Source organism: Podarcis bocagei, assembly GCF_964188305.1.
Source record: "Podarcis bocagei genome assembly, chromosome: 3".
Classification (NCBI taxonomy): Eukaryota; Metazoa; Chordata; class Lepidosauria; order Squamata; family Lacertidae; genus Podarcis; species Podarcis bocagei.
This window is the reverse complement of record NC_138127.1, coordinates 88,782,718-88,809,618: the sequence shown is the minus strand read 5'-3', so window position 1 is coordinate 88,809,618 and position 26,901 is coordinate 88,782,718. Positions and strand designations below refer to the sequence as shown.

General features: G+C 39.9%; 1 protein-coding gene across 1 annotated transcript in view; it reads left to right on the top strand.

Annotated features, from left to right (window-relative positions):
- The window catches only part of LRPPRC (leucine rich pentatricopeptide repeat containing), a 116,609-nt gene that overhangs the window by 71,328 nt on the left and 18,380 nt on the right, over window positions 1–26,901 (top strand). Inside the window, exons 26-31 of the mRNA XM_081188406.1 lie at window positions 7,620–7,688; window positions 9,778–9,868; window positions 16,771–16,913; window positions 17,047–17,173; window positions 20,065–20,191; window positions 24,184–24,272. Of these exons, the coding sequence (XP_081044532.1) occupies window positions 7,620–7,688; window positions 9,778–9,868; window positions 16,771–16,913; window positions 17,047–17,173; window positions 20,065–20,191; window positions 24,184–24,272 (646 nt within the window). The remainder of the gene's footprint in view (window positions 1–7,619; window positions 7,689–9,777; window positions 9,869–16,770; window positions 16,914–17,046; window positions 17,174–20,064; window positions 20,192–24,183; window positions 24,273–26,901) is intronic.

Sequence of the window (26,901 nt, the reverse complement as noted above, 5' to 3'; positions counted from 1 at the left end):
TTGTGTCCCAGGCTCTTTAGACTCGTCTCCCCATGTAATAATCTGAAACCAAAGGGGCACATTGGTTGCTAGATGTAAATTTTTCCCCAGCTCTTCTACTCCACTAAAAGTGCATCAGAAATAGCTTAAAGGTAAATTAAAACCACAGCATAAAACCCCCAAAGAGTACAAATCAGTGGCAGGTGTTTTTAAAGTTCCCTTATCCAGCCTGCCCTTCTGCAACAAACCTTCCTGAAGAGCTATGTTGTAAGCCATGCCTATCGATGAAACCACAAGTATCTCCTCCCCTTCACATCACAAGGCCTAGGCTGACACATATGGAGAGAAGCATCCCTTCAAATATTTGGGACTTAAGTTGATCAGGGCTTTGAAAGTCAACAAGCACCTTCCATTGGGTCTAGCAGCACAGACGTTATCATATGAGTTACATTTGCTTCCTAATTTGTGAAACTGGGTATTCCAGAATATCACAGCCTGATATAATGCAGTGAATATCCCTGTTTCAAACTGTGTCTCTGTTAGACTGTTTAATCTGACAATGTGAAGATGATACCTGTTTGTGAAAAAAAATCTTTAGTGCTGCTGACAGCAGCTCATTCTTGTGAATAACCCAGCTGCACGTGAAAGCTGTTACTAGTGTGCTTTGTGTTAAAAAGTTCAATATGTGATATTTCACTCATGTTTTAATGTTTCCACATCCTTTATGCCATTTTTCCTACTGTTGTTGTTGCACCAGCTTTTGGTACAATATTATGCTCCCCAAAGAATCTGTTCAGTGTAAGACTATTGACAGGACTCAAATGTTCAAGTGATTCTTGAGATACTTGAGAGTAAAAGCAGATGATGGCACTCAGACCTGACAAGAGAGCTATTTAGGGTTGATTATATACATATAATGTTTAGTGAAATTAAAGCAGTACAGTGATTTGAGCACAACATTGGACATGCATTACAATACCAACCGATTTCAAGATACCATTGGTTTTGTATGTTTTTAATCTACTGTAAAAATATTTCTGGGTCCTAAGATTGAGAGATTACAGCACCCTTTCATCCAAATTGCTTTTTCTGCGTATCTGTATAAAATCAACATGAAACTCAATTTTGTAGTGGAGATAAAACTATTGTAGCAAGATGTTCCTTTATTTGTAAAGTATGATTTCATTTTAATATAGATGTTCCAAAGAAATTTAGCTTCCTAGATTATTTATGTGACCTATTGAGCATGGGAGATGGCTGGAACAAATTATTTTGCATGGTGTGTGCGAGAGAGATGTTGGTATATGCTGCCTTTGAATATAGTTTGGAAGCTACAGCTGGTAGTTCGGAGGCCAGATACAACACCAATCCTGGCACCAGTTGGCTATCGATTCAAAGTGCTGGTTTTGACCTATGAAGCCTTATGCACCCAGGACTCTGATACCTCAAGGACACCACGTAAATCAACCCAGACCCATTTAAGACACTTCTCTTTGTGCCCCCTCTGAAGGAAGTACAGATGGTGGCAACATGACAGCAGGCCTTCTCAGTGGTGGCTCCCTGTTTGTGGGATGCTCTCCCCAAGGAGGCACACCTAACACCACTGTTTGAAACAGGCGATGCCATTTATCCAGGTTCTTGGACCTTAATCTTTTTAGTGTGGTAGAGGGAGTTCAATCTGCCCTTTTATACATGTTATCGGTGAGAATTTTAGGTTTCTTTTCCTTCGTTTTTAATGTTTGTTTCTGTAAGACACTTTTGTTTAAAAGTGACTAACGAATAGATTAATGATACACAATGCATATGCTGGGAAAACAGTACGTAGTGTAAATAATAATAGATTAGTATTAAGGCTCTTCTTATGTTCTTTTGTAAAACCTCTCACCCTCCCCTCCTCTGCATAATTGGGAGGAGGAATTTCTGTTCCGCTTCTGATAAACCGCAGTTTATCATGCCATTTTGGATCTGGAAGAATGGTCAATCTTAACTGTTGTTAAAATGCCAACTTTGGTAACTATGATCTGAAGTTGGCTTGTTTTGTCACAGACCACTAGTTAATGTTAACTTCAGTTTGTTGATCCAGATGGCACTACAAGGTGCAGATAAGCAAAACTTTCTGAACTCTTCCTCCAGGCTGCTTGGGAAGAAGAGGGATAAGGGACGGTGCACTAAGCTTCCCTAAACAGGGCTGCCTTCAGATGTCTTCTAAAAGTCTGGTAGTTGTTCTTCTCTTTCACATCTGGTGGGAGGGCGTTCCACAGGGTGGGTGCCACTACCAAGAAGGCCCTCTGCCTGGTTCCCTGTAACTTGGCTTCTCGCAGCGAGGGAACCACCAGAAGGCCCTCAGCGCTGGACTTCAGTGTCCAGGCAGAACGATGGGGGTGGAGATGCTCCTTCAGGTATACTGGACCAAGGCCGCTTGTTGTTGTTGTTGTTGTTGTTGTAAGGCAAGCTGGTGATGGAGAAATAGAGTTCTGTCTGCTTCCTCTGACATGCCCTTGATTTCTATGATGGACATGCAGGAAGGGTCTCATCCTTCTGTGCTGGCTGTGGAAGAAGGGGCTTTCTTCTGAGGCTAGCACAAAAACCAAGCAAGCAGCAGCAGCAGATCCCCCCTCCCCAACACACACACACAAATATGTACATAGTCAATCCATACAATATGATGTGGTGGTGTACACAGTGTGTGCAATAGAATATAACACACCAATAAAATGACTGGCAGATTTAAAAATGGGGAAAGTTCCATAGGCCTGGCTATATCAAAAGGTCTTAAGGTGACACCTGGGAACCAGAACGAAGGGTGCCAGATCACTATATCCATCCTGTGGCAGCCCTCAGGCTCACCTGGAGGGACACTGATACACTCACTTGCTTGGAGTTCCTGGTTGCCATGCAGTGTGAATATGGCCAGTATGATGCGACCTCTGATCCGGCCCATTTCCTTCACTATCTGAACAATTCCGCAGAGTGGTGCAGGAGAAGAAAGAAGGCTGTATCAGAGAAATGAGTAGGACAGACAGTTCTAATTTGAGACACCCCATCGGAATATGAAGAATAAGACATTAAAAGTGCAAGGTGTATGTGAATAGATTAATGGCCCACAATTTCTTCATCTTAGAAAAGTTCAGAGTGTGTTGGTAACTGGCTATCCTAGCCTTTCATAAACAAGTCCTTGTTTACTTTAAAGTTATAGCAGAGGAAGAAATTAGACATAACAGCATGGAATATTTCAATGTTAGTACAATCTTCATAGCCATAGCTGGAAAGTCAAGGCTTTGGGCTGCCCAAATGGTATATGCCCTGAGATGGAAAGAAGAAACTGTTCCAATGAAAGATGATTGGTAACTAAAACTGAGGGAATAAGCAGAGATGGCAAAACTCACTGGAAGAATAAGAGATCAGGATGAGATACTTCTTCTTTTTTTAACAGAATGGGGAAAATTTGTTGAATATATGAAGACAAATTGTAAACAATTAAAAATGTTAGCAGGATTGACCTAAACATGAGCAGTAAGAATAATTAAAAGGGAACATAAAGGATAAATTTGTAAATAGGTTTGAATTGGTTATGCAGTAAGAATATGATATAGACTAACTGCAAGAGGGGGAGGGAAGTCGAAGTAAATGTAGGTTAAATTTGTTTAGATTTAATTTTTGTTGTTAAAACATTGTAAAATGCAAAAATGATTATTACTATTTTTTAAAAAGGATGTTCAAGGCTGTTTTTTTACTCGTGTGAGACAACTGCGCATTGGAGCCAGAGCTGTAGCTCCCATAACTGTGTTTTATTAATACTGATGCTGCTACTACCACCACAACTATTTATTAACTTACAAATCTCCTTTTACTTAAATGTCTTAAGGAAGTTTACAGCCATGTCATAAAAACAGATAAAATCGTTTTAAAGAAACAGCAAGGCTGAAAATAGGTTTAAAAACAATACAAAATGAACACCTATAGCAGAGACCTTTTTTAGCCAGCTGGCAAGGCTTGTTGAAACAAAAGTGACCTCAATTGTTCTCAGAAAATACTGATAGTAGGTGTCTGCCGTATCTCGGCAGGAATGCTGGTTCCACAGAATAGGCTCTCAGAAGGCTTTTTTGCTGTAATGCTTTTATGGCAGGATGCTACCTTGGATCCGAATACATGATTTAAACAAACTTGCTTTTATTGTTGCTTTTATTTGGGGGGGGGGGGGTGTCAGTGGTTGTTGTAATTTTTTTGCCAATTTCAATCAGCATCTCACCTGCCCTCCCAGCTCCCACCCCCTAGTTGCACCTCTACTGCACAACATTGCACACCCTCTGGGTGGCTTCCGGAGCAGTTTTTCAGAGGGCACAGGAAATGTATGGTGCCCACACCACTCTCTGATTCCAGGCCTTTGGGTGGTGAAAGAATATTTAGTTAAGCTTCACGTGAAGACATTAAAATAGTTATTTTGCGCACGCACCAACAGCCGCAAACAAACAACAGTAGAAAAGCAATTTGGGCTGCTGTCCAAATACATAATTATCCATAGGGAGAAGTCAAAACAATAGAGCAGTAAAGATTACATTGTAAAGCAGAATACTGTTTTAAGCCTCATATGGTATTGAAAAGAAAACATTTTAGAAAACTGAATGGAGAATGGATAAAAAGCTGTCTTTTCCAGAAGGAAGGCAAGTAACAATCAGTGGTGTGTTGTTGCTGCCAAACTTAATGTTTTCACTTTGAGTGATCTGTAAGTAAAAGAAAATAAAAGCCACAAATTATTGAAGATTTTTTTGTAGGTTACAGCATAGGTTCTCCCTTTTTCTTTTCTTTTTACAATGTACTGCATTACAGCTGTCTCAATTTCAGACCAGGCACAATGCTGAAAATTCAGTAAGATGGTTAGAGATAAGCCACAAATATGGACTATCGTGAAAGCCCTAGAGATTTAGTTAATCTGACCTAGATGTTCTTTTGATGATTGAGAACCTACTATATGTGAAAACACTTCTCAATTTCAAAATGAAACACAAGAATATCCACTGTATAACTCAGCTGTCCTTGTAGTGATGGGCACAGCAATCATTTCTTAACAGAGGAGGATTTGCTATATAAAGTTTTCAGCTTTTAAAGCCATTTAGATCATTGGCATTTGGAGCAGCAATGATATTGAAAGTTGGAAGTGAATGCCGCATTTGAGTTTTGCTATGTCACAAAGAGGATTATCTAGAGATTCAAGTAACATACTTCTTCTCTTTTAATTTCCATGGGCATGTTGTATAAGATCTTAATTCTTTAGTTCTCACTGATTCCCCACCCCCCACCCCCAGTCTTGTGAAATTGTTTAAGAGATCATCAGATGGGAAGGGAGGCATAAGAGGTGTATTTAAAACCAGCAAGCCCTTCTTCTGTATGCATTCACTTGCCAATATCATGTGTGCTATGAAATTATACACAAGTGGTTTCTGTTTATCGTTTGCTTGATGGTCATATATCCATATGACATAAAATAATGATTTGATAGTCCTGTGCTAAAAAGATAGAGGGGGGGGGGGGAGAACCCTGGCATCTTAGAGCAGGGTTTTTCCAGGTGGACATTATGGTTGCCAGATCACATTCAGTCTTGGCGGTTGTGGGGAGGACATCAGAGGTAGCACCCAGCATTGTCACCCTGATAACTTTCTTTAAGAAGTTCAGTGCTGTGCCATTGGGCTCCCTTTGTGTAGTAATTTATCAGATTCACAGCATCAATAGTGCTACGGCATTGGGTACTGGGAGAAGTAGAGTGCTTGAGAAGGAAAGGAAGGAAGGAAGGGAGAGATGAACCACCAAGTTTCTAAAATGCCACTGGGAGTTCTGCTACTTCCACAAACTTTGCCAGATTGCTTTCAGCAAGTTTCTGATAATTTCTATCCCAGTCATGACGTTGGAGCTTGCTTTGGACTTTCCATGAATCAATATTGGTTTAGAACTTTTGGTAGGATGTACAGTGGTGCCCCGCAAGACGAATGCCTCGCAAGACGGAAAACTCGCTAGACGAAAGAGTTTTCCGTTTTGGAGGTGCTTCGCAAAACAAATCTCCTATGGGCTTGCTTCGCAAGACGAAAATGTATTGCGAGTTCCTGCGGGTTTTTCCCCCTTCCCCCCTTTTCTAAGCCGCTAAGCCGCTTATCAGCTGATCCGATAAGCTGATAAGCCACTAATAGCGCTAATCCGTCAATGGGCTTGCTTCGCAAGACGAAAAAACCGCTAGACGAAGAGAATAACAGAACGGATTCTTTTCTTCTTGCGAGGCACCACTGTACCACTCTGCAATGTTGCAATACAGATGAAGTTAGAGAACAGCTACAGTTAGCTGCAGAATGTTCCCACTATTCATTGGAAAAGGCCAGAATGTGGGACTATGTTTGGGGACAGGAGGGGGACAGGCAGGAATTTTGCTTTTTGACTATGTTTCTATAATCTTTTTTTTAAAAAAAAATGCAGACAACTTTAGCGTCGCTGATAGAATCAATAAAGGGTTTGATATACAGAAGAAAAGTCCAGAGTGCACAAGAGGAGCTGTTAGCCAATGGAGTAGCAAATAAATGTTCTTGTTGAAGTGCCCTGTAGCTGAGAACAGGTTGCTTGTAAACTCTGAAAACCATTTGTTTGTGGACAATTGTGAAGGCTGTTCCACAGAGACAAAAGTTGATTTAGTGTTTTCTTTGGAAATTTTTGCTACCTAACTTGCATTGTTGAAGTGTTCTTAACAACCACACTTGCAGGCCAGAAGTAGGAATTAGTGGAGGGGGAGATGGAAGAATTAAACAGACCAGGATGAGGAAACATTCCTTCTAGTTAGGTTGGGAATAAATATCATTTTACCAAGATAGCAAAAGAAATACCCCTGGCTATTGAACTGCTGTTGTCAGAACATAAGAGTTTATCTGCTATAGAAAAGCAACAGACCACCTTAGAATACATAGAATTGCCACAGTCTAGGTTGGTCTCTGTAGAGTTGAGTTAAACAACACAGGTAATAACACAGTTCTTTGAATTGCTGTAATTACTATTGGGGAGCCTGATTTTTTCCAGAAATAAGTAAATAGAATGGCAAAAGAATTATGTTTATTTTTTTAAAAAAATAGCATCCCTCCTTTATGCTGTAATTGACATTTAAGGCAGCCAAACTAAAGTATCATAGAAACATCAGTATAATAAAAAAACACTGCATATAAAACCAAAGAGCACGTGATTATACTTAAATATTAACTTAAGTTGCAGTTAGCAGCTGACAGACCAGCCCAAGACACAACTTGTCCCACGCAAAGCAAATATAACAAATCAATTTAGTCGCTAAGACATAGTACTCAAAAAGATTCAGACTTAAACAATTCAGCTTTATTTATATTTGTATCCCAGAAGTCATTTTGCTTTTAAACACATTGAAAAATACGGAACTTTTCTTATAATATTTTAGTTAAAACAGCATGGCTATATTTAGTACCACTACTGTTTTTGAAAGTGTTAAACCTCATATTCAACTGTTGTAGCATGAAAATGTATCTAGTGGGCAAGTTCACCACTTGAGTAATCTTATGTTATAACTGCATATTAATCCTCCGCATTTAAGGAATTATTCCAAGTCAGCAAGTGCTTAGTTACTCTGAAATCTTGTTTTGCAGACACCTGGTTTAAGAGCTCGACCAACCAGACTGCAGTGGTTTGCAGAGAAGTGTATTGGAAATAATCAGGTTTGTGTATTGTGAAAATTTTATTGTTATTACTAATTTAAGGCAATAATTTTGCATCATTTCTATTGTAACCATCCAAATCCAAGAGAAAAAGACTTAATTAGTTTGTGTGTACATGCACCTCCCACTATCAGAATGCTCTTTATTGAAAATTTCAGTTATCCAAACACATATTGTTATACTCAAACCTTGCTACACAAATGGCTGATTCAGATATCCAAACAGCCCACCTCCTTACATATTTGTGTTTTGCTGGTCAGCAGCAGCCATTTGGGGCGGAAGGCACAGAGCATTGATGGGCAAACTTGGCCCTCCAGCTCTTTTGGGACTACAGTTCCCATCATCCCTCACCATTGGTCCTGTTAGCTAGGGATGCTGGGAGTTGTAGTCCCAAAACAGCCAGAGGGCCAAGTTTGCCCATCACTGGCATAGAGGAAGGGAGAGAGATCTGACAAATCAGGGAGCAGGAGAGATCAGGCAAAGGGAGGGAGAATGGACAAATCATGGATTAGAAATTTCCCATAGGAAATAATGGAAATCATTGGCTTGTTGTGCAAACACTCACCATTAAGCGATTTACTGGGAGCTCATTGTGTTTGCAAAGCAGGACCTGCATGTACTAACTACCTTTTTGTAGGGCCTCCAGTTGACAACCGTCTACAGATATAGGGTAGGATAGTCACCCGTCTTGTCTTTCCCATTCCTGATAGTATATTCAGGGTTCTATCATTTTACTTGCCAACTTGTTAGCAGTAGAGCTCCTCCTGAGCTGCAAAACCTGGAAGTAACCCTTTTCAGTACTTCCGGGTCGCCACAGGGCATATCCTGAAAGAACGTAACATGAAGCGGACGTAACAAGAGGTATGACTGTATGCAAAACCGTTTGGAAATTACTTAGATCAGTTGTGTACTATTACAGACGCAAAGCTCATGCCCAGCTAACTTCAGTTCATTTTGAACTGATGATTTTTACAGTCATACCTCGAGTTGAAGTAGCTTCGGGATGAGTATTTTTGGGTTGCGCGCTGCAGCGACCCGGAAGTAACGGAGCGCGTTACTTCCTGGTTTTGCCACTTGCGCATGCGCAGACAGTCAAAATGACGTCACATGCTCGGAAGCGGCGAATCGTGACCTGCAGATGCGGGTTGCGTTTGCTTCGGGATGCGAACGGGGCTCCAAAACAGATCCCGTTCGCATCCAGAGGTACCACTGTATTGGCAAATACACTGGTCGAGAATATAGAAGGTTGTATACAGTGTTAATTATACTCACCCATTGACATTAATGAACTTAAGACTCGTAGAATCATAGAATTGCAGAGTTGGAAGCGACCCTGAGGGTCATCGAGTCCAATCCCCTGCAATGCAGGGACGTAACTAAATCATACATAATTTCAATAATGTTCATTAATTTCACTGGGCATACTTTTGAGAATAATAATAATGTTTTTTAAAAAAAATAATATTTGTACCCCGGCCGGAGCCTGACTCAGAGTGGCTAATGTTGGCAGAGTGATTACTATATGAGATACACTGCTATTATAGGGAAGTGTAAGGAGCTGATTAACACATGCAATATATACATATAAGATCTTAAATAAGAAGATGCATAAGGCCCATCTAGTCCAGCCTCCTGTTCTCACAGAGGCCAACTGGATGGTTATCCGAAGCCCACAAGCAGGATTTAAGTGTGACAGTGTTCTCCCAACTTGTGATTCTCAACTACTGGTATTCAGGGCTATGCTGCTTCTTGCAATGGAGGTAAAACTTAGCCATTGTGGCTAGTAGTCACTGATAGCCTATTCTCTTTTTGTTGCTGTGCATTGTCGTCGCAATTTATACGTTGCGAAAATCATTGCTAAAATGTTAGCTCATGCACAGAAAATTCCATCACACATCATATAGTCACATTCTTCTACTCCCCTTTTTCCTATTTGCTCATTCTACATCCCCTACCTATTCATTACCCCATCATAACTTTTTTACAACTTGATACATATGCAATAAATGTCTAATAAACCAAGCAGTTCTTTATGTCATGTATAGATGTTATAAATGTGGTGTGTGTTTGTAATATTTTCTCGTTTAAGGTTGAAGCCCTGGAAAGCATGGTAGAACTGACTCAAAAGCTTTTTGAATGTGATAGAGACGAGATGTATTACTACCTGTTAAAATTATGCAGTAAGTAAAATGGACAGTCTCTATTTTGGTTCTTATAAGTGAGGAAAATTCTCGTGTATGTTTCACGTTAGACTTACCAATGTTCAGAATAGAATTGTTTTTACAGCCACAAAAAAACCCCAATTGAGATATTAACGTTTTTGAGAAATTAATAGTGTTGTAAGCAACTAATACTATGCACTTTACTTGTATGTCTAAGGATGTGGTGGTATTGGTGGGAGGGGTTACAAAGGGCAGCAACTGTAGTTTTAATGTGAGGCCCAAAGAATTGGAATTGGAATCATGAGGCACAAAGTGTGCTCATTAATGGTTCCTCATCATTCTGGGGAAATGTGGCAAGTGGGGTGCTGCAGGGTTCTGTCCTGGGTCTGTTGTGGTTCAACAGCTTTATAAATGACTTGGACGAAGGAATTGAAGGGATGGTCACCTAATTGGCAAATGACTCCAAACTGGGGGGGGGGTCGCTCAGAAGACAGAATTGGGATTCAAGAAGTCCTTAACAGATTGGAAAACTGGGCCCAAACTTAACAAAAGGAATTTCAGTAGGGACATATGTATGGTTCGGTACTTTGGCAGGAAGAACCAGCTGCACGAAACACGCAGCAAAGTAAAAGCAAAGAAATATAAGCTGTAGTGAAAGTTCCTAAATAATTGGTATAGAAACATGAGAATGGCTTGTAAGAGCCATGCTGTCTGAGCTTGGGGCCACCAGCTCACACCTCACACATTGTGCTCCTTAGGTAGACTAAGTAAACAATAGGCTTGATTCCCTTCCTCCCACGGTGTGGGAAAGTAACATAGCTAGGGGGCATCTAGTCTAAACGGCTGCAATGCAGGAATCTAAACTAGATCACAGATGACAGATTTGCTACCAGCCTAGGTTGCTTATTGGGTTTACTGCAGGGTAGCCAGTATGGTGCACTCCACTCCAGATGTTTTGGATTGCAACTTTCAGCAGCAGCAAGCATGCCCAGTGGAGATAAGTAGAATTAGAGCTTGCTTAGGCGGAAACAAGACCTTTGAACACAACCATTTGGTCAGGGTGCAATCATGGCCTGTCTCACATTCCATCCTTGTTCCCCTTTTTACCTAGTAGGTGGGCTGGTCACCGCCATTTTCAAGTGTACTATCTTTTAGCTGCCAAGCTGTCTGGGCTTTATTGCAGCTTGTTAAAGATTTCTTCTCCCTGCTTCAGCCATTTTCGTTGGGTGAAAGATTTGGTATGGCATTTGTCCATTTAGTTCAGTGCCCTGCCCATGGGTGAAATGTTGTTCATTGTACTTCAGCTGCATTCCAATTTACCAGTTAAGTTTCTTTCTTCCAGTTTTAGAGTGTTAACTCGAATAGGGAAACATTCTGCAGTTGGCTTACTTTGGTTGAACGATAATTGAAGGTTTTTGTAAACCACCTATTTGCTTCTGCATAGGTGGTATTTATCTCTTGAGGAGTTCTTTAAAGAAAGTTGCCATTTCCCATCATTGTGTAGTACTAAACCATGTCTCAGAAATTCAAGAATCCTCTGTGTAATTTCTCCCCTTGCTTTGAAGAGCTGTCTTGTTTTGCTGTCTACAAAAGAATTTGAAAAGATGTTCCTCTTTGCTACATACATAATTGCTTTCAATAGAAGATAGCCAAATACACTCGCAGCCTCCCAAGGAATATCTTGAAAGCCTTTCAAAATCTTACCAGTACGTGGGCAACTTGTTAAGCATTCGAGGACAATTGAAAATTGAGAGCCACATAGCAATGGGTGACTGCAGATCCGATTGACGGAAAGGGAATTTTGCAGGCATGCCATACCTCTGAAACATTTTGTCTCATCCTCTTTTAATAGGATCAGGTTTTATATGGCCTGGGATCCAAAGGACTGCTTACGTAATGCTGCGCATTGATAAAGGCTTTGGACTTTATATATCTTGAATTGGAACCTCACATACCATATGGCACACAGTTTTTGAAACTGAGAAGTCATTTAAAAGCAGTTTGATAGGACATTTTGGAGTGGTTGTCTGCTTTTCAAAGAAAATAGCTAAACATCATGTTGCAGGGTCCTTTATGCATCAATTTGTGCAATCAAGCCCTGGTATGAGTAGAATTGGATACACTACATGTTCCTGCAATTCTTTTTTTTTTTAAATGATATTTATTGAAAGTTTAAAATTACAGAGAATAAAAAAGAGAGAAGGAGAGGAAGAAGAAGAAAAAGAAGGAATAGAAAAAAAGAAAAAATAATAATCAGAAAAACAAGGAATTAAGCAATACAAGTCAATAAAAAGAAAAAAAGAAAAATACAAAACACAATACATCAAAACCAACAACAAAAAAGGAAAACAAAAAATTTAAAAACAAATCCAATGTTCCCAAATCTTTATCTTTCGTTAACTTGTTTCATCGACCTCCTCACACCTCCCTTTTTTGTATTCTAGTTATTAATTATCTCAGCAAATCCTTTCCATCTTTCACTATATTCTATCATTAAATTACCTTAATTTATTTTAATCTTATCTTACCTTAAAAAGCCCTAGAGCTTAAAATTTAAAACTTATTTATACATAATTCCTTATAGTATTTCTACTAAAGTCAAATAGTTTCATTCCAGCATTTTTCTAACACTCGTTAATTTTACAATAATTCTCTAAATGAATTTTTAAACTTTCTTCCAATCTTCATCCATCATCTCTTCTTCCTGGTCTCGGGTTTTGTCAGTCCTTTCTATCCCTTCCATCTAGTTCATTAACCTGGTGACCTTCTATCTGAGGCTCTTAAGTCTTTTCCATGTCCCTTCTGCAGGTCTTCTTCATGTTTATACCTGCACTTTACATTGTCTTCTGCTGATCTTATTCTTAATTTCCTTCCTTTCTCACTGAGGGGTAGATGTCGGGGAGACTCCAACTTGACAGGAGACTCCCTTCTCGACAGGTCAGCCCATTCTCCATAGTCAGCACTGAAATCCAAAAGATATTTGAAGGCATGTTTTCAAAGTCCCTCCAAAGTTAAGGGTCCCCACAACTCCAAGCTCCCCCTGGCCCACAACCAGATCCCAAAAGTCAGAACATCCCTGCATAGGGGGATCCATCCAGCTTCCCATCTCCAAACCAAACAGTACTCCATCTCTCCCAATCTGACTTTCTCCAGGTTCAGTCATCAGAAACAACAACTTATTTTCCTGCAAGGCTGCGGCTCTCTCCATTTCTATTACTTGAGGTTCAGCAACAACCTCCTCCTTTATCTTCTGCACAACTTGCCCTGTCAAAGCAAATTCCTGAGATGGTTCCTGAGTAGTTTCTATGTAGGTATTCACCGTTTGTCCAAAATTGCTAACTGCAACAGTCATCAAATCCATCTTTTCATGTAGCTGTTCCAGTAAAGCGCTTGTCTTGCAAAGAGCAAGCACTAAAACTTCTTCTAGACACATTCTTGCTCAAGGTCAATGTCTGGTTCCCACGATCTTTAATCTCTGCAGCTGTAAAATTCCCCAGATCGACTCCAGCAACAGTATCACAAGCTCCCTCTAGAGGAAACAATTTCTGTTTGTATCCGTCTTTTTAAAAGCAGCTCCAGCAACAAAATTACTTCGTTTTCCAGATATTTTATTCCTTTTATATGCAGAAGGAAACATTGGAATCAATATGTTTCTCTTTTTTAACTATCTGTCAAAAAACATTTTATTCACAGTCAATGAACTTCCCCAAAGCGTCTGTCTCTGACGCCCCGTTCCCAGGTTCAAGACAGTGGAAATTTGTCTTTCTTTACTCTCTCTCCTGCAGGTTTAAACAGTCTAAGATTTCCCCCCTCTTCTCCTGCTTCCAAGGGGGGGGGGTTGGTGTTTTTAGCTGATGAAAATTTAGTCCTTTACAAACGACTTTCCAGACTTTAGCTTGCAATGTCTTTGCTTCAATCTATTTACAAAAGCGGAAGGCGGACTACCTGTTTAGACCTTCCCGCTTTCGTGCCAAATTAATTCAACTTTTAAAACTCCAATTCTTCACTTTACTCACGGGTAGTTACTTTTAAATCCAATTGTCCACAGGAAAAAGTCAGCGCTCTCCAGCAACAGCTGTGCGGCTTCACTCCGTGAGAGTAGCAATCAGTTCGAAGCACCGCACTGCTCACCCCACTTCGCTCCGGAGCCCCAAAATGGGTTTCCCCGCGAGTAGGAGAGGCGCTCTTGGTGCAAAATCCCACGTTCCCAGGCTTCCTCCGCCTGGGATTTTTAAGGGGTCCCCGCCTTTGCCGCGGCGGCAAGACCCGATTCTCACGGAGTGGGTTCCGCTCGGTCAGAGGAACTCCGCCATTGCCGATGGCGCTAACCCGGAAGTCCCCCTGCAATTCTCCTCTATTCAGACATCTGTAATATTTGCCTAGGAATTTGTTTCATGTTAGTAGCAACCAATACAGGTCAGTTGGGCTAGTTTAACCATAACTGTAATTTTCTATGGCATCTGTTGACTGCTTGCTTGCTTAATCGTTTGTGTTTTTTTAAAAAAAGACTTTCAAACCTCAATATGAGGTGAGTTTGCAAGCTGTCGTTTGAAAGTTAGCACTAACCATAGTTTTCCAGTTCAGGAATGGCAAACTGTGGTTAGCCAAAGTTAGGAAGGTGAAGGAAGGGCTCCATGAAAGAGGAAAACAGGCTATGAAATTCAGTAACTGTAACTCTGTAAAGTGCCACAAGATTCTCCATTATTTTTGTTGCAGCAGCCCAATATAACCACCTCTATGGAACTGTGTTTTTTGGAAACAGATGGATTTTTGCTTTACTGCAGCTCAGCACTGTGATGTTATGACACCTTCTTGTCTCTTTATAAGATAAGGAAACATGGTTTTTTCCATCTACCTTGGCAGATTATTCACCTCTTTTGCTTGCAAAAAGAACATTCAGAAAAGAAGTGGCCAAGATATTTGCTGTATGCTTTATTTCATTCTTGCATTTCATTTCCTCAGCAGCTTTTTTTAAAAAATCTTCCTTATTGTTTTACAAATACTGGTTCACCATAATAAAGCAACTGAGTTTCCAAACATAATCTTCCTTTAGTAGGAGGGAGTCCTCCTCCTTTCCCAACAAGCAGCCTGTCTCTCTTCAATGGGGAGAGGAGAAATCTAAGATACAAATTTTATCAAACACTGTTGTGCAAAATCTGTAGACAGCAAGAAAAGACACAACCAATTCAATCTACTTAAATAAAGAGAAAACAGCTTTGTCCGCTGTAAGAGCAAAAACAGAACCATAGTCTTAACCTACGTCTAACCATCTTTCAAAACTGTTGCATGCAATACAGCTCCTGAGGTTCCATTGCTATTTCTGTATATTATTACAACGGTAGCTAAATTCAGTTTTCCATCAGTTTACAAATGTAGGCAACGTAGTTCAGCACAAAAAAAGGAATTATTATAAACCTGTAATCCGTCATTGATTGCAAGGCGAGTGATGAACAGAGGTTATTTTAACTCTCTAATATATGAAGGGTTTTTTGCAAGGAGTTGGGGGATGTACTGTGTTCACTGTGTGTTCCCATATTCAGGCACCTTGGAATATGGGAAATGGTGATGAGCCAGGGATTTGGATCAGCATGTTGCCTATATCCTGATGACCCCCATTGCTGTCTCTCTTCCAACTTGTAATTCTGGAGAGGTTGTGAAAGTCCTGAACTGCTTGGCATCCTATTGTAGTAGATAGGGATGGGGGAGTGGAAACATACCGTATTTTTCCGTGCATATAAGACTAGGTCTTATACTCCAAATTAGGTTTAAACGGGCTCATCTAATACACAGGTAGTGCTGAAGGCTGTTTTCTTAATTTGGAGTCCCCCAAAATAGGGGGTGTCTTCTACATGGGGGCATCTTATACACGGGAAAATACAGTAATCCATACAAGGCAGAAATATTGCTGGTTGAGGATTTTGATGGTGTGGGAGTACATATGCAGCCTGCTCTGAGTGGGGTTTCACTCCCCTTAAGGGATCAAGTTTGAAGCTTATTGTTTACAGAATGTGACCAGTAATTGGCTAAGGCATTGAATGGACCCGACTATATCTGACCCCTGCCCGTTGTGCAGAGAGTCTGGTAAGGGTAAACCCCCAGAAGGGGGAGCCCCGTCCATTCAGACCAACTTGAGCTCCCCCAGGTGTTCCCGACGGGGTCGTGTCATGGTCCTAGCCCTGCCCTGGGCTTCGGACAAGATGCACACCCCCGGATTCCTTTAACGGAATACCCTTACACTTGGAGGGGCAGGTAATGGCCACACCTCCCCTCTCCTATCAAAAGGTCAAACAATGCCTAACCACAACCCTAACAAAGTTGTGACGATTGCTACGAGGTAGGCGAAAACCAAATGGCCCGTGCCAGTTTTGCCAAGTGGAAAAATTCCTACCAGGCCCCTCAACAGCGACCAACCGAGGTCCATAGCATGAAAACCTGCAAAAAAGGGAGGGAGGGAGGGCGGGAGCTTGAAGAGGCAAGCCATGAGGAAGCCCTCCGGCTTGCTCCTCCACTTAAATGGTCCCAGCCATGCCCCCACCAGCCAGCTGATTGGCAGGCTGAGTGCTGACGCAGTCGGGATCCCCCAGGGCAACGCAGGACTCCGTCCCCCGCCCCTGGGGAAGAGTAGGTGGCCACGCGGTCCACCACAACTCCTCCCCGCGATGAAGATTTCTAACTAAAAGGAAATTAGGACTACACTGACAGGAGAATTATTCCTATGATGTGTAATATTCTGCTTGGCTCTAATTATAAATAACTTGAAACAAGAATGTTCAAACACCCACTCCAGATTAAGTAACAAAGGAAGTTGGTTATATATGGGAAAGTAAACTTCATGTGAAGACATGCATGAAACAGCTTGCAGTAGAAAATGACAGTGCCATATTTAGGTTTCCTCTGTTCTTTCACTTTTCCCCCTTCAGAGGTAAACAACGATTGGCAAAGGGCTGACGCTGTTTGGACTAAAATGCAAGAAGAAAACAGTATTCCCCGTGAAAGAACTTTGAGGCTGCTAGCAGATATTCTTAAGGCTAATAATCAGGAAGTTCCATTTGATGTACCTGAGGTAAATTAGGTTAATTGTTTTATGTGGTGAAATACTGGCTTTAAAATCTTTCATGTTGGTTTGTGAATGATATGGCAGAGGGAGATTGTATGTATGAAGATAAGTAACTTTTAAAAATGGTTTTCTTTTAAAGACGTGGTTTGATGGGGCTACTGATGAGGCTGTTGATTCTGTAAGTTCTCCCTCTTTGACGACTGCTGAACAGGCGGCAGATAATGAAAAAGAAATATTCATACTCTGCAAAAAGGGCAAACCTGAAGGTAAATTAATTTGGACTCTTTCTTAAACTATTGTTGAAAAGAATGTGCTAACTCGTTCAATACAAGGCACAAAGCACGCCTGTATTCCCAAAATCACGGTGCTCTATAGCTAACATTCTGCTTCATGAAATTGTACTGTAGAATCTTGGTGCCAAAATATTAGCAGTCTTGTATTTCTTTCCATGCTGAATATATAGGCTCCCAGTATGTAACTGCTTATGATACTATCTTTCGTACTGTTGTAAGGAATAATTTAACATCTGGATGTGAGGTTATTACACTCTGTAGTAGGAAGGATATCGCTGATTTAGAATTTATCATCATATTCCGTTATATTAAATTTGGACTTCATCAAGATTAGAAGGCATCTTTCCCACTGCAGAAAGTAACTGTCTCCCTTTTGTGTTAAATTAGCCTGAAAAGAAAAGTAGTGTTGTAACAGCTGTTGTAAATAAGGCTGTGCTTGCCTCTCCCACACCGATCCAATTCGGACCCTGATGCCATCCAAGGCTGACCCAGATCCAGGCCCCAACTTTAATTGAGGGCCATGCATTGCCTATAATTTGAAACCCTGATTAAATACACAGCCGAGGGCAGCTTTATGGCTGCCACCATCTCTTTTGACAGCCCCAGGTGGATCTGAGACTGCTTCAACCCTCTTAGACTGAATCTTGGGTCAGCTCGATTTGGCCCATGACTTAGGCAGAGCCAGTTCATGTGAATGTTTAGCTCTACATGGAAATCTCTGGTTTCCAACTCCCTCTTTCCTCAGCAGAGACCCACCAATAAAAAGGTACGAGGGCATGGCGCTGTCATCCTCATTTTACCCCTGAAGTGATGGCTTCAAAGTGACCTGCAGCAGCCAGGAACGACTCACCACCACTATAGATATATACCGTCAAACATTGGCCTAGAGCGGCCAGATATTCTTAACCCACGTCGTGCATCTTGTCTTCCCTTAAGCCAAGATGGAATCCAATGGTTTTAGTGTTCTTCCTTAGGAAGCCACTCAGAACAATGAATTAGTTGAAATCAGGAGAAAATGATATTCCAGCTTTGGTGGAGTGGACACTAAATTATACCAAAGCCCTGGGTTTAACTATGCTGTTGCTGGTTAGAATTAAATAGTTTTCCTGTGGAGGACATGAAGGTTTGGAAGACATAATGCTAACCAATCTAATACAGTCATACCTCGGCTCTCGAACACCTTGAGAGTCGCATGTTCCAGTTTTCAAATGTTCTTTTGGAAGCTGAACATCCGACGGGGCTTCCGTGGCTTCTGATTGGCTGTCAGGAGCTTCCTACAGCCAGTCAGAAGCTGTACTTTGGTTTCTGAACGTTTCAGAAGTCGAACGGACTTCCGGAATGGATTCTGTTTGACTTCCAAGGTACGACTGTCTATCCTCAGTTTAGATCACAAGCTGTGGTTGTAGCAGCACATCCAGTTGTGCAGTTACATAATTTTTGCCTCTTCACTCATCTTGGGGGAGGAGGGCTCCCTTTGGAGAGCAACGTGGATTGCGTCTCTTACTTCATAAGGATGTGAGCCAATGCTACTGTTTTGGGAGCCCTCCTGCCCATTCTGATAAGTGGTGCCTGGACTTCGGTCCCGAAGTCTTGCCCTGATGACATTGGCGTCATCCAATACACTATCAGCACCTAAGAGCACAGCCTTTAGCTTTAGCACCATAATTGTGGTGGTCAACACAACAGAAATTGTATAAATAGCAAACTGAACAGGAAGTGTTAAAAATTTACCCGTTTCTTTTTTAAAAAAAGGTTTGGATATCTTTTCTCAACACAATGTTGGTGATGCATCTTGCATTATTGAAATAAAGTGCATGATTAGGTACTAGATATATACAGTAGAACTTGCATCACATATAATATACAGTCAGGATGTGTGTTGTTTTCTTAAGTCGATTCTGATTTATTCTTTGCTTTGTTTGGTACATAAATTTCCAAATACCAGCTGAACTCCGCTACATATAAAAACTAAAGTTTATTTGATTTTACATACTGTAGTGTATTTAAAATATTAAAAACCAACACTGCTTTTAAGGGAAATAAATAAGCACAGTGTCCCTCGTCTCCCCCCCCCCATGTATGACATTAATTTTTAAAGAGTATATTAAGCAACAAATTACTGTTTCAACAGGATGTTTACACCTCCATAATCTTGTTCAGAAAAGTAAATGACTGAAAAGTGTGGTTACCTTTCCCCCCCTTTTTTTTGGTAACGTCTTTTCACTAACTTGACAGTTATTGTGAATGTGTGAAATAAAACTGTTAATCAGTCAAATAAATGCAGTTTTAGTTTACTTGTTAAATATCAGTATATTTGTAAATTGTATGTTTTTATGTAAATCTTGTCGTAGCCAAATAATTTGATCTCCCAGTACTGAAAACACTGCCAATATTTGCTGAATGCTGCTATGATACAGTATCAAACATTGCAACTCCTTTCCACAGAGTTGGGGGATGCGTTAAAATAATATGAATTACGTCTTTGAACCAAGGTAGCCTAGTAGCAGCTCATCAACGAACTTGAAAATGGCAATTCTGAAGGTGGCTGAGGATAACTTGTTTGCAATTGGTGGCAGTAGTTCTTCTTCTTCTTCTTCTTTTACTTGAATTTAGGTTGCTAAAAGTTCAGAAAGGATTTTGTATTTTAAAGAAACAATTACACAGAAAGAATTTCAACCTAGAAACCAGACAGTTTCTTAAATAAAGCTTCGGACTCTTAAGATATATATGAAGAAAAAAAGGAATAGATTTGTTTCAGATGCTATATTTTTCTTTCTTTTCCAAAAAGAGAGATATAAATGCTGTTCTGTGGCACTTCAGTATAAGTTGACACATCAGTTGTTTTGTTTTAATTTTCTTTGCAGTGGCATACAAAATTTTACAAGAAGCACAAGAGCAGGGTAGTGTGCTTCCAGCCTTTGCATACGCCTTACTTATAAGAGCATTGCTGAGCAAGGGTTATCTTGAAGAAGCCATCAATGTAAAAAACATGTAAGGATTTTTTTTCTATATTCTTTTATATCTGTGCACTTGTAACCTTGCATAAAAACCAGTCCAATCTTTGCTTTCAGGTGAAATTTCTGTTTTCCTAATAGAAAAATGGGCTTACTTGAAAGTAGCAAAATGCATTGATCTTTCCAATATGTTGCATGTCATAAGTTATAAAAGGGGGGGGGGGAAGCTTGGCATTTTAGCATCGGGTCATTTTGTAGCTAATGATGCATCACAGCCCAGTCACACACTTTGTACACTTAACAATTTAACAAATGCACACATTATCCAAGCACCATTCACCTTTAAAGGCTGGGTGAAGTCCCAAGACCAGACACAGAAGGCTACAGGCATTGCTTTTTATCGAATGCACTGACAGAATCATACAAGTATGAAGTGCCATTTACTGAATTGGGCAGTTCAACTTTGTGCATGAAATTTCGCTTCCATGTCGCATGTGCCAGTCGGTCACTATTCAACTGAATTGCACCTTATAGGAATACAGTTCTTTCACAGTGGAAATATGTGACAAAACGGGCCATACCTAAAGGCCTTGCTTTGTAATTATATTTATGTGTGAACTTTTAACGTATATAAATGTTTGATTTAAAAAGCTGTTTGTGATGCATTCTGGGATAAGTCAACATTTCACCACAGAAATCTTATCTTAAGATAGCTTTAAAAAATAAACATAGTGGTCATTCTTCTGCCTAGCATCACTATATATTTTATAAGTTTCTCAAAGTTGTAGTGTAACTTTTTTGTTGTTGTTGTTTAGTCGAAGTATTGGAGCCTCAGCTTCAGGATCTGTCCTTCCAGTGAGCACTCAGGGCTGATTTCCTTCAGAATGGCTAGGTTTGATCTTCTTGCAGTCCATGGGACAAAACTCCATGGACAAAAACAACAGGCATATAAAAGTGTAACTTTAGGCAGTGCTATTTTTGTAGAAAAAGAGGTGCCGGAACTCACCATGAACACCTCCCTCTTTCTCTTAGAATGGCAATGGCGCTTACCTGAGAGGTGCTGGAACTGAGTTCCGCTGAGATCCGGTTGAAAAAAAAGCCCTGCATAAGAAAATATGTAGCTGCCTTATACCTAGTCAGATCATTGGTCCACCAAGATGTGTTTCATCTAGGGGTGCCATATTTTGAAGAGCAAAAAAAAAAGAGGATGCCATGACGACTCTCATTTTAAATACCCCTACTATATGTAGGCTATAGAAGAAAAAAACCCTGACTTTAGGTATTATCTTAGGGGCAAAAAGGAAGATGTCAAAAGCAGCCAAACAAAAAACTTTGGTCATAATCCAACAGGGCTGCGAAATCACAGAAGGCCTTTTCTTTCTGCATGTGCAGATAGGGCCACGAATGCCAAAAGTTGTGGGTTGTAGATTTTGAGCATGTTGAGAGAGTTGCGCTCGACTTTTTTCCTAGCAACAACGTAAGCCAACTTTGGAAACAAGATACGTTCAAAAATATTTTTATATTTTTAAAAAGTCAAAACTGAGTTCAAAGAGTTCCCGGGTCTTTATTGATAATTAGATTGGCTAATTTCAAATAACCACAAAAGACTCTAAGGTGTGCAACAAAATATAGAACAGCTTTATCTTAAATAAGTTAAATATAAAAAAGCAAAATATATATAAAAAAAATTAGCACCCAAATTGATTAGCGCTAGCTGGCCAAAAACAACAGCAACATCAACCTATCATATGCAAAAGTATACATTAACAGAAAAGCAATTATGTAAAAAGCACAATGAATAAAAATGGAAGCTCTCGTTGCAGGTGTGCTGGAGAATGGAGTGGGGGCAGAGCACAAACCAAAAGCTCATGCATGTAATTCAAACCCATAATAGCATTACAACTGAACCAGGATAGTGTAGGGCCACTAACTGAGAAATAAATGCTTGAAGAAGCACTCAGCCTTTTTTCTTAACAAAAATGATTAAAAAGGCAGACGTAAAGGAACGCTGAGCTTTCTTTGCCATGGCGTCATTTAAGACCCAAGTACATAGTGTGTATCAGAACAAAGGATATTCAGGATCACATGCCTAATTAGTTAATAAGGATTATTCTTTAGGGTTGTTGAATATCAATAGATAATACAATAAGCATTTATTGATTGGCATATCTCTCTCTCCCATAGAAACGTCATAAAAATTCACACCTTCCCAACACATCAGTAGAGGTTGGAACTTTCCCTGGGAATTAAAGTGGTCAAATAAATCAAAACAAAATGCTTCTTCCAGGTGCTGTTTTCTTAAGCCTGCTATACATAAAGCACTGCTGTTGTTAAATAAATTCTGTGGCAACAGGTAGTCTAGAAGAGAAGCTAAAATATTTTATATTGAAAGGAGAAATCCAGGTTGAGGTCATTTTGGAGTTGCTTTGCCTTGTTTCCAGTGGAGCTGGAATAAGAAGTCCGAACTCATTTTTGTGTACGCATTTTAAGTAAAGGGGTAGGTTTGTCTTAAAAAATAAAAAAATCCATAATATTTAACAGCAGAATGGGAAAGAACTAAATGAAAGTGCTTTAAGGAAATTTTCAGATGCTTTTGGTCAGTCCCCAGGCCTACTTTTAGAATTCTGATGAATTTTAGGTATGGGTCTAAAATAGAAATCTAGTAGTATTGGAATGAGGGATTAGTTCTGTAATAGTGGCTAACATCTATTTAATCACACTAAAGATTGGAAGATTGGAGAAAGTAAATCCTTTGTTATATGTAATTTACAGTCTCATGCATGAATTGTTGACTTAAGGGCTTTGACAGATGGGACAAAGAGGGGGCGGGGAGGGGGGGGAGAAGCGGAACTGAGCAATAGGTGCTTAGCCAGAGATTAAGGGGATTGGTTGGGAGAGTAAGAAAATCCTGAGCCCAGTGACTGCATCTGAAGGCCCCAGAGGCTGAAAGTGACTGAGAGGATAGTTATATTGTGAACTCAATGCAGGATTTTCTTGGGATTGATGAGAATAATTTAGCAATGACCCTGCTTACCTCCCAATCCGCTCAGCTCATAAGTTCAAGTAGGTAGGCTGCTCAGTTGTTTGCCACAAGATGATCATGGTGGTTTAGCCTGATTGTTGATATGGCAAATGGCAGCCCTACATACACTCCGGCCAGCAGAGATGTTCTAACCTAGAAAATGAACCATGTAAAGTTATCCTGAGATATTAAGGAAAGTCTGAATTTCATTAGTGATGCTGAGGGCATTTCAAGGCACGCACTCGAAAAATAGGAAAGGATTTTCTGGTTAGTCACTCAGTGTATGTTTCTCGAAAGGCTTTAACCAATATTGTTAAAGCCAAGTTCTTGTTGACGCTTCAGACCCGGGGATGCTTTCTCTCCGCCTTTCCCCTCTTCTTGCTTTCTAAAGGATGCAGAACTGATGAATTATGAAATTTAGTTTTAAGGCAGCAAAAGCAATACGTTGAGGGGTTTTTTATTATTATAAAAAACCTGTATGCATCTAGATGACAGAAATTTGAAAATTAAATCAACCAAATGATACGGTGTTGGTTCATAATATCCCTTTAGTTTATATTTAAAATATACAGTGCTGAAAATAAATGTTTCATTTTTTTATTGCAGAAAGAATAGTTTTACATTTTATAATTATGGTGACTGTTTTAAAAAGAAGAGGGGGGGAAGTATTCCGCTTAGGATACAGCAGAACAATGCTGGGCATGCAGTTATTTTCGTCATCTAATATGTCAGCATTCAAGAATCTGAACCGATTGTTTAAAAAAAATCTTGTACTTTGTTTCTTTTGTTGCTCATTTCCAACTTTGTCATCTGTCAGAATGCACAAAAAAATTATCCTTCTATAACCATTGACAGGATAACACAAAAGCTGTCTCCAGGTCGATATTTTGCGGCAATATTTTTAACATACGAACAGTAGTTTTTATAATTTCACCTTGGTGCTCAACCATTTATTATCGTATCAGAAGCATGTCAGTAATTCCTTTCTAAATGTCTGCTTCTTTTAGCGCTGAGACCCACATCAAGGGCTTCGTGCTGAACGATGCTGCCAGCAGCCTCCTCATCATAACGCAAGTTAGGCGGGATTATTTGAAAGGTATGTCACAATGCTTGACCTTTACGTCACATTAATGCCTCTGCAGATTTTTCTTGTAACGCCCTTCGAATACTTGGATAAAGGAGTCCATTTAGCAAATTACCTGCTTATCAAGCGCCTTTTGTGGTAGCTGAGAGACGTAAATTACTGTACATGCATTTATAATACAGCTTGAATATGAATGTACTTGTCATTTGACCACTTAGTCCAGTTTCCGTTCCATTTAACACAAGATGGGTTTTCTTAAGATGAATCACAGCTCTTCAGACATGCAAAATTTGTGCTCCAGAACGAGAGAAAGTACAGGCTTTCAAGTGCGTTAAAATTCACAGCACAAGTCATTTTGCTTGGAAATTAACATACTTTAGAGCATCTGAAACAATTCCCAGCAGTTTCTTCCCGCACATTGTGTTGGTAGTGCAAGATATCAAGTGAGTTAAATTGAGTGTTAAATGTGCATGGTTGTGCACTAAATGATTATAATATTGATTTTTTAAAAACCTTAATCTAATACTTTTTAATAGTTTGCAATACCAACAGTAAAGAAACCTACATTGTGCTTCTGTGCTCCTTTTAAGCTTAGATTGTTCGGAAACACCAGTGTTGGTTGTGCAAAATAAATGCCTGAAAATTCAATGATGGACCATTTTATTGTTGCAACCCTCTTCCAAACATGTTGTTTGTCTTCAACTTGGAGGTGCTGCAAAGAAGTGAAAGTGATGTTTTTACCAGTACAAAGCCACTGAAGTTCAGGTTTAGAAGACTGAAGCTTATGCAGATTTAGGAAGTTAACATTCAATTTTACATAGCAAGATTTGGAACTGTTTGGAATAACTGCTGATTGCTAAGTGTTTCATTGCTTATGTGGATATTTATTAAAAGTATAACATGTCATTTTAACATGAGGACTATTCACCAAAAGTTCAGCGTCATTACCTCTCTTGTTAGTGAGCGCATTACGCTGTACATAGTAATATGTTCTCTATATAAAACACAAAGAGTCAAAATTGTACCAAGACTCTGTCTTAAAGCTGCTTGCTTTGCTTCCTGTTCTTCCTGTTTTGCCTTCCAGATTTAGATTCGTTTTGAGGGCCAGGAGTAGTAAATCAAGTTCATATTGGGAGGTTCTGCTAAAATTCTTATGTAAACTTAAAATCTGTCCTTTTATGACTTAATTCCAGTAATTAAAAGAAGCCGAACAAGTGTGCTGGAGATTCAGCATTTTCACATGCCACTGAACAGTCATATTTGTTTGCAAATTCCCTTTCGTTTCATGCCTCTCCCTTTCTGCCCGACAGCTCATTTTGAATTGATCATCACACCATCTGACTTCAATGCCTTCCCCTTCCTCATTCTCTTATTGCTGACAGCATCCTTCATTTTTCACTTGCCCAGGCGTTGTAGCCTTACATCATATTTGACTTCTTTCCTTTTTGCCCACTAGAGTCAGCAGAAACTAGGAAAATCATCATATATATTTTTTGCTGTATATGTGTATATTTTGCTTTTTTAAAATGTATTTGAAAGCTAGAAGCTTCTTGTTTTAAACAGGGCTCCATGCCCTTTTCCCAAAGCAACCACCAAGACCTCACATGCCAGAGAAGTTATCCTGATCATAGAGCAGCTTTGGAGGTGGATGTCAGGGACAGCTCCTCAGTCCCACACGCCGTAAGAATCTGAGGTTTTTTTAGTATTTCTGCTTCATTTTTGCTCCATCCCTAATAGCAGCCACTATAAAGGACATCATGCCACGGAGACTTCAGCTCCTGTACCAAGCTTTGAACTTGCTGGCTGAGTCATCTTGTGTTCCTTTGCCTTTATCTGTCCCGATTCTCTCCTGAATCCTGCCTACTACCTGTACATTAGCACTTGGCTTTCCCACTGCTCCAGCAACACACAAACACATGTCCTGGTTTGCTCCTGGCAGTATCCTCTGACATGTGGAACATGAGAAGCTCCTGCCATAACCGCATGTCTTTGAGTTCATCTTCTAGGCCTCCTCTATACTGGTCATGCAAAATTCCCTTTCTCTCTTTTATTGACCTAGAATCCTGAATAGTGAAGCAGCTGGTTGAATCTCTTGTATACATCCATGTAGGAAATAGCTCCCAAAATGCACCTTACTGTGTCTTGGTAGGCCTCAGTTCAAGCTTGCCACTTGAAATTACAAGTGCCCCAGTTTGTGAAAAAATATACTTTCAGATGGGTACACTAGCCTGTTGCTTGAAACAAAACGCTAAAGGAAGACCTTGCTCTTGAATAAGTTTACTTGAACATAGACGACCCACTTTCATCTCGAAGTAGAAAACTGAAACACCTACCTGTATGTAATCCTTTAGAATAATCTATATGCACAAACTAGTGATTGTAAATATAGCTGCTCATTTTCAAGAAGCAAGTTTATTCATATATGAATATCTTAAAGCAGTCTCATGTATGTATTCTTAAAAGAAATCCTCCTGTTCATGCTTGCCAATTCGTATTTCTTTACTAGCTTTTAAAATACATTTGTCAACTTCAGTTGCATGGCATTTTATGGTGGACACTTCCAGTGCTTTACAAATTATACACTCTTATGCATGCTGGCTTTTAGCCAGGTCTTAGTTAAGTTGGAGGGGGGTGGATGGAT